Source organism: Somniosus microcephalus, chromosome 22, assembly GCF_052327205.1.
Source record: "Somniosus microcephalus isolate GS21.2 chromosome 22, FLI_Smic_1.0, whole genome shotgun sequence".
Lineage (NCBI taxonomy): Eukaryota > Metazoa > Chordata > Chondrichthyes > Squaliformes > Somniosidae > Somniosus > Somniosus microcephalus.
This window is the reverse complement of record NC_141008.1, coordinates 52,072,673-52,085,940: the sequence shown is the minus strand read 5'-3', so window position 1 is coordinate 52,085,940 and position 13,268 is coordinate 52,072,673. Positions and strand designations below refer to the sequence as shown.

The window sequence follows — 13,268 nt, the reverse complement described above, 5'->3', positions numbered from 1 at the left end:
TTCTGTGGTCGCGACCGAGACTCCAGGATGGTATGTTGCCTCCCTGGTGCAAGGGTCAAGGATGTCTCGGCGCGGGTGCAGAACATTCTGGAGGGGGAGGGGGAACAGCCAGTTGTCGTGATACATGTTGGTACCAACGACGTAGCTAAAAAAAGGGAAGAGGTCCTACAAGTAGAATTTAGGGAGTTAGGAGCCAAGCTAAAAAGTAGGACCTCGAAGGTAGTAATCTCTGGATTACTACCAGTGCCACGTGCTAGTAAGAGTACAGAGAACAGGATAGTTAGGCTAAATACGTGGCTTGAGCAGTGGTGTAAGAGGGAGGGTTTTAAATTTTTGAGGCATTGGAACCAGTTTTGTGGTAGGTGTGACCTATACAAAAGGGACGGTCTACACCTGTGCAGAGATGGAACTGATGTTCTCGGGGTAATTTTTGATAAAGCAGTTCGGGAGCATTTAAACTAGTATGGCAGGGGGCTAGAAACCTATGTAGTGAAATAGAGGAAAGTGAAAGGCAGACAGAAATAAATGGTAAAAGGGTGAGGAACAAAAAACAAAGGGCCAAACTAATTCATAAAAAATGTGAGCATAAAAAAAGCCTGAGGGTTTTATACCTTAATGCGAGAAGCATCAGGAACAAGGTAGATGAATTAGCTGTGGAAATAGAGGTTAATAATTATGATCTAATTGGGATTACGGAAACATGGTTGCAGGGTGAGCAGGGCTGGGAGCTTAACATACAGGGGTATTCAGTATTTAGGAAGGATCGACAAAAAAGAAAGGGAGGAGGGGTAGCATTGCTAGTAAAAGAGGGGATAAATGCAATTGAAAGGAAGGATATTAACTCAGTTAATACAGAATCTATATGGGTGGAGCTAAGAAATAGCGAGGGGCGAAAAACATTAATAGGAGTGGTATATAGGCCTCCAAATAGTAAAATAGAGGTTAGGGAGGGCATCACGAGGGAAATTAGAGAAGCGTGCAATAAGAGCACAGCTGTCATCATAGGTGACTTTAACTTACATATAGATTGGACTAGCCTAATCAGTAAAAATAATGAGGAGGAGGAATTCCTTGAGTGTTTAAGGGATGGTTATCTGGATCAATATGTCGAGGAACCAACTCGGGAACAGGCTATATTGGACTGGGTACTGTGCAATGAGAAGGGACTAATCAGTAATCTTGTTGTACGGGGACCCTTGGGTCAGAGCGATCATAACATGATCGATTTCTCACTCGAAATGGAGAGCGAAGAAATTGACTCAGAGACTAAGGTCCTGAATTTAAACAAGGGGAATTATGATGCCATGAGACGGGAACTGAGTAGGTCTGATTGGACAACGTTCCTGAGAGGACTGGAGGTAGATAAACAATGGCAAACATTTAAAGATAGAATGACAAAATTGCAAAAATTGTTTATACCAATCTGGCATAAAAGGAAATCTAAAAAGGTGACTCAACCGTGGATAACAGGGGAAATTAGAGACAGCATAAAATCCAAAGATAGGGCGTATAAAATAGCCAAAAAAAGCGCCAGAGCGGAAGATTGGGAACAGTTTAAGATAGAGCAAAGGAGGGCAAAGGGCATGATCAAGAGGGGCAAAATAGCTTACGAAAACAAGCTGGCGGAAAATATAAAAACTAACTCCAAAAGCTTTTATAAATATATCAAAAGGAAAAGACTGGTGAAAACCAAAGTTGGTCCATTGCAGTCAGATACGGGGGAATATATAATGGGAAATAAGGAAATGGCAGATCAACTAAATGCATACTTTGGGTCAGTCTTTACGAAGGAAGACACAAAAAACCTCCCTGGGATATCGGGAAAAATAGGGACATTGGCAAAGGAGGAACTGACGCAAATCAATATCTCTAAGGATATGGTGTTAAGGAAGCTAAAGGGATTGAAGGTGGACAAATCCCCAGGGCCTGATAACATGCATCCTAGGGTACTGAAGGAGGTGGCCCTAGAGATAGCGGATGCACTAAGGATGATTTTTCAGAATTCATTAGACTCGGGAACAGTGCCGATGGATTGGAGGGTAGCTAACGTTACCCCACTATTCAAAAAGGGGGGTAGGGAAAAAGCAGGTAATTACAGACCTGTAAGCCTTACATCAGTTGTGGGCAAAATGCTGGAGTCCATCATTAAGGATGAAATAGCGGAGCACTTAGCAAATGGGGACAGGATAGGACAGAGTCAACATGGATTTACAAAGGGTAAATCGTGCTTGACTAATCTATTGGAATTTTTTGAGGGAGTAACTGGTAGAATAGATGGGGGAGAGCCAGTAGATGTGGTGTACCTGGACTTCCAAAAGGCCTTCGATAAGGTCCCACATAAAAGATTAGCATGGAAAATTGAGGCTCATGGGATAAAGGGGAAAGTTTTGGCGTGGATAGGGAACTGGCTGTCAGATAGAAAACAGAGAGTTGGAATAAACGGCTCATTTTCTGAATGGCAGGCAGTAACAAGTGGGGTACCACAGGGATCTGTCCTGGGCCCCCAGCTGTTCACAATTTACATTAATGACCTGGATCAGGGAGTCGGATGCAGCATTTCCAAATTTGCAGACGACACTAAACTAGGAGGTGGGGTGGGCTCAGAGGAAGAGACCAGGAAGCTCCAGAGCGATTTGGACAGACTGGGCGATTGGGCGGATAAATGGCAGATGCACTATAATGTGGACAAGTGCGAAGTTATCCACCTTGGGTGCAGGAACGGGAGGGCAAATTATTATTTAAATGGCAATAGATTGGGAGAGGGGGAAGTACAGAGAGACCTGGGTGTTCTTGTACACCAGTCACTGAAGGCGAGCATGCAGGTGCAACAGGCGGTCAAGAAGGCAAACGGTATGCTGGCCTTCATAGCAAAAGGGTTAGAATACAGGAACAGGGATACCTTGCTGCAGCTGTACAGGGCACTGGTGAGACCACACCTCGAGTACTGTGTACAGTTTTGGTCGCCTCATCTGAGGAAGGATGTTCTTGCCATGGAGGGGGTGCAGCGGCGATTCACCAGGCTAATACCAGGAATGGCGGGAATGACCTATGAGGAGAGACTATGTAGTTTAGGGATGTACACACTGGAGTTTAGAAGATTGAGAGGGGACCTCATAGAAGTGTATAAAATTCTGACAGGTCTAGACAGACTGGATGCAGAAGGAATGTTTCCCTTGGCGGGTGAAAACAGAACTAGAGGACATAATTTAAGGATAAGGGCTAAACCATTTAGGGCAGAGATGAGGGGGAATTTCTTCACTCAGAGAGTGGTGAACCTGTGGAACTCATTGCCACAGAGGGCAGTGTACGCCAGCTCATTAAATATATTTAAGAGGGAATTAGATATATTTCTACGGGCAAAAGGGGTTAAGGGTTACGGAGAGAAGGCGGGGACGGGATACTGAATTAAAGGATCAGCCATGATCTCATTAAATGGCGGAGCAGGCACGAAGGGCCGAATGGCCTACTCCTGCTCCTATCTTCTATGTATCTATGTAAATGGCTTACCCCTTATCTTTAGACTGTGACCCCTGGTTCTGGACTCCCCCGCCATCGAGAACATCCTTCCTGCATCCAGTCTGTCTAGTCCTGTTAGAATTTTATAAGTTTCAATGAGATCCCCTCTCATTCTTCTAAACTCCAGCAAATATCGACCCAATCCCTCAATCAACATCACTAAAACAGATTATCTGGCCATTATCACATTGCTGATTGTGGGAGCTTGCTGTGTGCAAATTGGCTGCCCCGTTTCCTACATTACAACAATGACTACACTTCAAAAAGTACTTCATTGGCTGTAAAGCGCTTTGGGATGTCCGGTGGTCGTGAAAGGCGCTATAGAAATGCAAGTAATTTCTTCTTTTTTTTTCTTAAAATCTAAATAGAATTTAAAAATAGCAACTAGTACTAAGAATTAAAGGATTATTTTGGCTCCTTGGCACAAATCACATGCAGATACTTGCACCGGAGATGGCACTGACGCTGTTTAAGCTGTAAGTTTTTTTCCAGTTCAAAGCCTAACCCCTTGCAATTGCCTACTGCAGGAGTGAAGCCATGCAGCGAGCAGGAAGAGCTGGAAGGACGTCTGCTGGGAAATGCTATCGGATCTACAGCAAAGAATTCTGGGAGACGTGCATGCCTGATCACATGATCCCGGAGATCCAGAGAACAAGTTTAACGTCCGTGATCCTTACCCTGAAGTGTCTCGGAGTGAACAATGTAATTGGGTAATGTAGTTCAGATACACTTTCTGTTCCCCCTTCTCCCTCTCTTCCACGGAGATGTGGGATGTTGGCTTGCATCTGTACTTCACCACATGGGTGATGTGTGAATCAAGGACCGGGTATTTTATGGGAGCCAGTTACAGCTGCAGAGACCAAGAGCTGGTGTGCAACCCCTTCCCATTCACTCCCATTGTATAGAATCCCAATGGACCAAACCTCGTCCCATTCACTCCCATTGTATAGAATTCCAATGGACCAAAACCCCTTCCCATTCACTCCCATTGTATAGAATCCCAATGGACCAAACCCCTTCCTATTCACTCCCATTGTATAGAATCCCAATGGACAAAGCCCCTTCCCATTCACTCCCATTGTACATAATCCCAGTGGACCAAATCCCTTCCCATTCGCTCCCATTGTATAGAATCCCAATGGACCAAACCCCTTCCCATTCACTCCCATTGTATAGAATCCCAATGGACAAAGCCCCTTCCCATTCACTCCCATTGTACACAATCTCAGTGGACCAAACCCCTTCCCATTCACTCCCATTGTATAGAATCCCAATGGACCAAACCCCTTCCCATTCACTCCCCTTGTATAGAATCCCAATGGACCAAACCCCTTCCCATTGTATAGAATCCCAATGGACCAAACCCCTTCCCATTCACTCCCCTTGTATAGAATCCCAATGGACCAAACCCCTTCCCATTGTATAGAATCCCAATGGACCAAACCCCTTCCCATTCACTCCCATTGTATAGAATCCCAATGGACAAAGCCCTTCCCATTCACTCCCACTGTATAGAATCCCAATGGACCAAACCCCTTCCCATTGTATAGAATCCCAATGGACCAAACCCCTTCCCATTGTATAGAATCCCAATGGACCAAACCCCTTCCCATTCACTCCTGTTAAATACTTTTCTCGCTAAGAGTTTACATGTAGCGGGGAGGTTAATAAAAAAATGTGCCGAATATATATAGTTAATTCTGCCTTCTGCAGGTTTTCAATTATTTCAGCTGTACTAAGATGCCCATATCATGCCGTACCCCACTGCTGATGGGCACTGTCCTGCAATGCTTTTAAGGCTGCATTTACTCTAGAACTGTAGCACTGGTGCAAAATGAGTTCTCTTTACTCCAATATTCTAACTATATGGTAAATGTGGCCGCGTTCCAGAGTCCGACCCCAACCCTTTTCCCTCCCTTTGAGGAGCCTCTTGCCCTCTGCTCAGTGCCTCCCGGGCAGCCCCAGCCCAGGTTCACAATTTCCCACGTAATGGTCTGCACTTGTGTGCGCTGCCTCCTGCTGTGAGATGGATTGCATCGAGCCATCCATCTTATGCCAACAAGGTAAAAAGAAAAGAAAGGCTTTCATTTCTACAACGCCTTTCCTGGCCACCCAAAGCACTTTACAGCCAATGAAGTACTTTTTGAAGTGTAGTCACTGCTGTAATGTAGGAAACGCAGCAGCCAATTTGCGCACAGCAAGGTCCCACAAACAGCAGTGTGATAATGACCAGATCATCTGTTTTAGTGATGTTGCTTGAGGGATAAATATTGGCCAGGACTCCCCTGCTCTTCTTCAAAATAGTTGCCATGGGATCTTTTACGTCCACCTGAGAGAGCAGGCGGGGCCTCAGTTTAACGTCTCATCTGAAAGACGGCACCTCTGACAGTGCAGCAACTCCCTCAGCACTGTACTGGAGTGTCAGCCTAGATTTTTGTGCTCACGTCTCTGGAGTGGGACTTGAACCCACAACCTTCTGACTCAGAGGCAAGAGCGCTGCCCACTGAGCCACAGCTGGCACAAATACTGAGATCAGTACTGACGGGTCTTCCTGATCGGTACGACCTGGTACTAAGCCGCACAGTCCAGTTCCTTGCTAAACCCCCTCACGAGGGGGAGCTGACCAAGGCTATTGTTCTCTGTGAAATTTTCCACTCTCCTGAGCAAGGCTTGTCTGGTTGCTCCCTAGGTTTCCATATCTTGACAGCCCAGAGGAGAGGCACATCCTGGAGGCACTGAAGCAGCTCTACCAGAATGATGCTATCGACAGGTGAGCAACTGACCCCATCACTGACTTTGTGTTCAGTTTAGCAACTCCTCGAGCAAAACAGCACCTTCCACAGTGCAGCCCTCCCTCAGTACAGCTCCTCCGACAGTGCGGCGCTCCCTCAGTACTGCACTGGGCTTGTCAGCCTAGACTATGTGCTCATGTCCTGGAGCTGGGTTTGAACCCATCAGCTTCTGACTCCGAGGTAAAATGTGCGACCCACTGAGGCAAGCTGACACTTGGACACTTTGACAAAGGGCCTACCCAACATGTTACGCTAACGTTCTCTTCTAGGTTCTGTTGTGTATTTCTGACATGTTCTGTTTTTATTTGAGGAACCCTAGCTTATAGTTAACCCCTTTCCCCCTGCCACCTCCCCACCAGGACTTTAAGGCAAATTGTAGCTACCTCCCCATCACTGAAGGCAGCTGACTCAGCAGAGACCCGGAATCCAACCTGAGGCACGCGAGGTCGATATTACTCAGTAACACAACAATTGGTACATTTATCCATTGGACGTCCACACGCTCTCTCCTTAATGGTACTGAACTTAGTGAAGAGTGTCATTTAACCCTGGGTGACGGGCCCCCTTAATGTGAGCCTTTTGGTTCCTGAAAACATAAAAGAAAGACTTGCATTCATATAGCGCTTTTCACGACCACAGGGCCATCCCAAAGTGCTTTGCAGCTAATGAAGTACTTTTGAAGTGTAGTCACTGTTGTAATGAAAACACAGCAGACAATTTGTGCACAGCAAGCTCCCACAAACAGCAATGTGATAATGGCCAGATAATCTGTTTCAGTGATGTTGGTTGAGGGATAAATATTGACCAGTACAGTGGGGAGAACTCCCCTGCTCTTCTTTGAAGTAGTGCCTTGGGATCTTTAATGTCCACCTGAGAGAGCAGACAGGGCCTCGGTTTTTTGCTAGTCATTTCTTGTTTCTGTTTCTCCTTTTTCCCCCCCCCCCCCCCCCGCTCAGGACAGGCAGTGTGACCAAACTCGGGCGGCTGATGGTGGAGTTTCCTCTCCCGCCGACTGTGACGCGGGCGCTGATAAAAGCCGCCGCGATGGGGTGCGAATGTCTCTTGCTTCCAGTGGCTGCGATGCTTTCGGTGGAAAACGTTTTCATTCGACCAGGTAAAGATGGGGCTGAAGAACGGTCTCTTGAAGAAGAACATTAAGTTTGTACCATGTCCTCCCAAAGCACCTCCCAAAAACTGAAGTGCAGCGACTGTTACATGGGTGAAGGTGGCAGCTATTTTGCATGCAGCAGAATCTCTCAGCAATGAGATGGATGGCCAGCTAATGGATGTTAAAGGCGCTATATAAATGCAAGTTGTTAATCTGTTTTTGGTGGTGTTGGTTGACGGAGGAATAGAATCATAGAAATTTACAGCACAGAAGGAGGCCATTCGGCCCATCGTGTCAGTGCTGGCCGAAAAAGAGCTATCCAACCTAATCCCACTTTCCCAGCTCTTGGTCCGTAGCTTTGCAGTTTACGGCACTTCAAGTGCATATCCAAGCACTTTTTGAATGTGATGAGGGTTTCTGCCTCTACCACCCTTTCAGGCATGGACACCAGGAGAATCCCCCCTCCCCTCAATCAAAGGACAGTGCCTCCGACAATGCAGCACTCCCTAAAGGCCAGCCTAGGTTATGGGCTCAAGTCTCTGGAGTGGGGCTTGAACCTTCTGACTCGGGGTGAGAGTCCATCCAATTGTGTATAAAATGATGAGGGGCATAGATAAAGTGGATAGAAAGGACCTATTTCCCTTAGCAGAGGGGTCAAAAACCAGGGGCTATAGATTTAAAGTAATTGGGGGAAGGTTTAGTAGGGATTTGAGGGGAAATTTCTTCACCCAGAGGGTTGTAGGAGTCTGGAACTCACTGCCTGAAAGGGTGGTAGAGGCAGGAACCCTAACCACATTTAAAAAGTACTTGGGTGTGCACTTGGGATGCTCTAACCTGCAGGGCTACGGACAAAGAGCTGGGAAGTGGGATTAGGCTGGATAGCTCTTTGTTGGCCGGCATGGACACGATGGGCCGAAATGGCCTCCTTCCGTGCTGTAACTTTCTATGATTCTATCCCAACTAAACAACGATGGTGATTTGATGACACAGCAGTTTTAACATGAGAAAACACTATTGAGAGTAAATAATGTGTGGGGCATTTGCTTTAAGGCTCCAGATACAACTGATCGAGCGTACAGCACAGAGAGAAATAACCCGTACGGTTGTTAGCTGACCACAGACACTACAGTTGTCCTCAGTGTCTTGGTCTAGGCAGAGGGGGGAACTAGATCAGCCAGGAATGCAACTCTTGACCACTGCCCAGTGACAGCTGCTGAAAGTGCACTTGTGTGGATTAGGGGTGGACAGGATCGGGCGCGGCTACCTCCCCCCATGGTCAAATAGTCCGCTGAGATTCCATAACGAGGCTCCTGTATGAAGAATGGCCACTTAGATACCAGAGGCGGCTGACTGGCAGCAGGGGACACCGTGCCTTAGTGAGAGTCGGAGCCTTCAGGAGAATAGGGAGGAAAGAGATGATTTGGCAATGGTAGGGTACGGGTAGGAGTGTCAACTATCCCGCACACGGCGGGAGGCATCAGGAAGAGGCGATGAGCTCCCAGCAGGGGAAGGAAAGACCCCCACCACCCTCTGGGTGAAAAAGGTTCTCCTCAACTTCCCTCTAATCCTTCTACCAATTACTTTAAATCTATGCGCCCCTGGTTATTGACCTCTCTGCTAGGGGAAATAGATCCTTCCCACCCATTCTATCCAGGCCCCTCATCATTTTATACACCTCAATTAAGTCTCTTCTCAGCCTCCACTGTTCCAAAGAAAACAACCCCAGCCTATCCAATCTTTCCTCATAGCTAAAATTCTCCAGTCCTGACAACATCCTCGTAAATCTCCTCTGTACCCTCTCTAGTGCAATCACATCTTTCCTGTAATGTGGTGACCAGAACTGTACACAGTACTCTAGCTGTGGTCTCATCTGACAGACGGCACCTCCGACAGTGCATCGTTCCCTCAGCGCTGCCCTGGGAGTGTCAGCCTGGATTATGAGCTCGAGTCTCTGGAGTGGGAATTGAACCCACGACCTTCTGACTCGGAGCCGAGAGTGAGCAACTAGGCAGGCTGGTCAGGGGGGCACTCACTGAGGTCCTGTACTCTGTCCAACAGGGAACCCGGACAAGCAGAAAGAAGCTGAGCTGAGGCACCGGGAGCTGGCGCTGGAGGCTGGCGGCAGCAACGATTTTGTCACATTACTCAACGTGTTCGAGAAGTGCAAAGCAAGGTAAGGACGGAGTGGGAGGGAGGGAGGGTGAGGAGACTGACTCGGCTTAACCAGGACAGACAGGGAGCAGTGCGGACCTGCTTGGGCCTGTGGAAGCACTGCGTAGTGGGAGATAGGAGAGCCGGGGAATCCCTGGTCTGAGCTGTGTTGCATTGATGGAGGTCAGGGTCTTTCCAAAGGCAGTAAAAAAAAGAAACAACTTGCATTTCTATAGCACCTATCAGGACCTCGGGACGTCCCAAAGCGCGGCCAATGAAGTACTTTTTGAAATGTAATCACTGTTGTAATGTAGGAAACGCAGCACCCAATTTGCGCACAGCAAGATCCCACAAACAGCAATGACAAGCCTGTATTCCCTTAAGATGTTGAGTAAGGGATTTATATATTGGCCAGGACACCGGGGAGAATTCCCTTGCACTTCTTCGAAATAGTGGCCGTGGGATCTTTTACGTCCACCTGAGAGCGAAGACGTTAGGGCCTCGGTTTAACGTCTCATCTGACAGACGGCACCTCCGACAGTGCAGCGCTCCCTCAGCACTGCCCTGGGAGTGTCAGCCTGGATTATGAGCTCGAGTCTCTGGAGTGGGAGTTGAACCCACGACCTTCTGACTCGGAGCAACTAGGCAGGAAAATCCAGAGAGACCCGGTCTTGACTGTGCGGACTTGAAAAGGACCTGGGAGCAGGTTGAAGGGGAACCAAGAACGGGAAACCAAAATACTGCGATTCCTACATTACGACAGTGACTACACTTCAAAAATACTTCATTGGCTGTAAAACGTCATGAAAGGTGCTGCAGAAAGGCAAGTTTTTTTTCTGCTAAGAGGGAGTTACAATCCCCCCGTGGCTCAGTGGGTACATCCACCACCTGATGTGGTGCTGGCCTTTATAGGCCTTGAAGGAACTAGTCGGTGCCGAGGTAGCTGGTCTCAGGCGCTACAATTACTCTCGGTGCCCCTTGTTATGAAGGGGACAACCAGCCAGAGCTCCTGCTCCTATTCACTTTGAGTGAGGACAGGATCATGCGTGGCTGCGATGCCCCCCACGGTCGAAGAGCCACCAGCATTCACTGTCCGGGATCACTAGACATGAAGAATGGCCACGAGGGCAAGCTGCCGGCGGGCACCCTCAGTAAAAGGATTTTGCTGAAATAGGAGATGACCCGGTGAGAGTCCCAGCACTCGGTGCGGACACTGTTGGGAGCTGTTTATTCTCGGTCGTTGTTGAACTGGCACAGCTCCCCAGCCCTGTGCACTCACACCTGTGATATTCGCCCTCAGTGACTCACCGGCTTCCTGGTGCCGCGAAAACTGGATCCACTGGCGAGCGATGAAGACCGCGTTTAGCGTGGAGACGCAGCTGCGAGAAATACTCAATAAACTGAAACAGGTGCGAGTGCCGGAGTGTCGCTTTTCATTGCAGTTGAAAAATGTTTTTAAATGCTTTAGGTGAAGAATGTATTTTCTCTCTCTCTCGCTCTTTCTGGGTATGCTTGGGTATTTCTCTCTCGCTCTATCTCTCCTCTCGCTCTATCTCTCCTTCTCTCGGTCTATCCTTCTCTTGTCTGACTCTCCTCCTCTCCCTCTCTCTCTCTTCCTCTCCCTCTCTTCCTCTCCCTCTCTCTCTCCTCCTCTCCCTCTCTCCTCCTCTCCCTCTCTCTCTCCTCCTCTCCCTCTCTCTCTCCTCCTCTCCCTCTCCTCCTCTCCCTCTCTCTCTCCTCCTCTCCCTCTCTCTCTCCTCCTCTCCCTCTCTCTCTCCTCCTCTCCCTCTCTCTCTCCTCCTCTCCCTCTCTCTCTCCTCCTCTCGCTCTCTCTCTCCTCTCGCTCTCTCTCTCCTCCTCTCGCTCTCTCTCTCCTCCTCTCGCTCTCTCTCTCCTCCTCTCGCTCTCTCTCTCCTCCACTCGCTCTCTCCTCCTCTCGCTCTCTCCTCCTCGCGTGCTCTCTCTCTCCTCCTCTCGCTCTCTCTCTCCTCCTCTCGCTCTCTCCTCCTCTCGCTCTCTCCTCCTCTCGCTCTCTCCTCCTCTCGCTCTCTCTCCTCCTCTCGCTCTCTCTCCTCCTCTCGCTCTCTCCTCCTCTCGCTCTCTCTCTCCTCCTCTCGCTCTCTCTCTCCTCCTCTCGCTCTCTCTCCTCCTCTCGCTCTCTCTCTCTCCTCCTCTCGCTCTCTCTCTCTCCTCCTCTCGCTCTCTCTCTCCTCCTCTCGCTCTCTCTCTCCTCCTCTCGCTCTCTCTCTCCTCCTCTCGCTCTCTCTCTCCTCCTCTCGCTCTCTCTCTCCTCCTCTCGCTCTCTCTCTCCTCCTCTCGCTCTCTCTCTCCTCCTCTCGCTCTCTCTCTCCTCCTCTCGCTCTCTCTCTCCTCCTCTCGCTCTCTCTCTCCTCCTCTCGCTCTCTCTCTCCTCCTCTCGCTCTCTCTCTCCTCCTCTCGCTCTCTCTCTCCTCCTCTCGCTCTCTCTCTCCTCCTCTCGCTCTCTCTCTCCTCCACTCGCTCTCTCTCTCCTCCTCTCGCTCTCTCCTCCTCGCGCGCTCTCTCTCTCCTCCTCGCGCGCTCTCTCTCTCCTCCTCGCGCGCGCTCTCTCCTCCTCGCGCGCGCTCTCTCCTCCTCGCGCGCGCTCTCTCTCCTCCTCGCGCGCTCTCTCTCTCTCTCTCTCTCTCCTCCTCGCGCGCGCTCTCTCTCCTCCTCGCGCGCTCTCTCTCTCTCTCTCCTCCTCGCGCGCTCTCTCTCTCTCCTCCTCGCGCGCTCTCTCTCTCTCCTCCTCGCGCGCGCTCTCTCTCCTCCTCGCGCGCTCTCTCTCTCCTCCTCCTCGCGCGCTCTCTCTCTCCTCCTCGCGCGCTCTCTCTCTCCTCCTCGCGCTCTCTCTCGCTCTCTCTCTCTCTCTCTCTCCTCCTCGCGCGCGCTCTCTCTCCTCCTCGCGCGCGCTCTCTCTCTCTCTCTCTCTCTCTCCTCCTCGCTCTCTCTCTCTCTCTCTCCTCCTCGCGCGCGCTCTCCTCGCGCGCGCTCTCTCTCTCTCTCTCTCTCTCTCCTCCTCGCGCGCGCGCGCTCTCTCTCTCTCCTCGCGCGCCTCGCTCTCTCTCCCTCTCTCTCTCTCTCTCCTCCTCGCGCGCGCTCGCTCTCTCCTCCTCGCGCGCTCTCTCTCTCTCTCTCTCTCTCCTCCTCGCGCGCGCGCTCTCTCTCCTCGCGCGCTCTCTCTCTCTCTCCTCGCGCGCAGCGCGCTCTCCTCCTCGCGCGCTGCGCGCTCTCCTCCTCGCGCGCGCGCGCTCTCCTCCTCGCGCGCGCTGCTCTCTCCTCCTCGCGCGCGCGCTCTCTCCTCCTCGCGCGCTCTCTCTCTCCTCCTCGCGCTCTCTCTCGCTCTCTCTCTCTCTCTCTCCTCCTCGCGCGCGCTCTCTCTCCTCCTCGCGCGCGCTCTCTCTCTCTCTCTCTCTCTCTCTCCTCCTCGCTCTCTCTCTCTCTCTCTCTCCTCCTCGCGCGCGCTCTCCTCGCGCGCGCTCTCTCTCTCTCTCTCTCTCTCTCTCTCTCTCTCTCTCTCTCTCTCTCTCCTCCTCGCGCGCGCGCGCTCTCTCTCTCTCCTCGCGCGCTCGCTCTCTCTCCCTCTCTCTCTCTCTCTCCTCCTCGCGCGCGCTCGCTCTCTCCTCCTCGCGCGCTCTCTCTCTCTCTCTCTCTCTCTCCTCCTCGCGCGCGCGCTCTCTCTC

The 13,268-nt window shown here is 50.4% G+C and overlaps 1 protein-coding gene across 3 annotated transcripts in view; it reads left to right on the top strand.

Annotated features, from left to right (window-relative positions):
* The window catches only part of dhx40 (DEAH (Asp-Glu-Ala-His) box polypeptide 40), a 57,301-nt gene that overhangs the window by 30,246 nt on the left and 13,787 nt on the right, over positions 1-13,268 (top strand). For 2 of the 3 annotated variants that reach the window (XM_085964719.1, XM_085964721.1), the window contains exons 9-13: positions 4,044-4,226; positions 6,206-6,286; positions 7,265-7,422; positions 9,475-9,589; positions 10,868-10,976. In XM_085964719.1, the coding sequence (XP_085820845.1) occupies positions 4,044-4,226; positions 6,206-6,286; positions 7,265-7,422; positions 9,475-9,589; positions 10,868-10,976 (646 nt within the window). The remainder of the gene's footprint in view (positions 1-4,043; positions 4,227-6,205; positions 6,287-7,264; positions 7,423-9,474; positions 9,590-10,867; positions 10,977-13,268) is intronic. The other variant, XM_085964720.1, reaches the window with a different exon arrangement.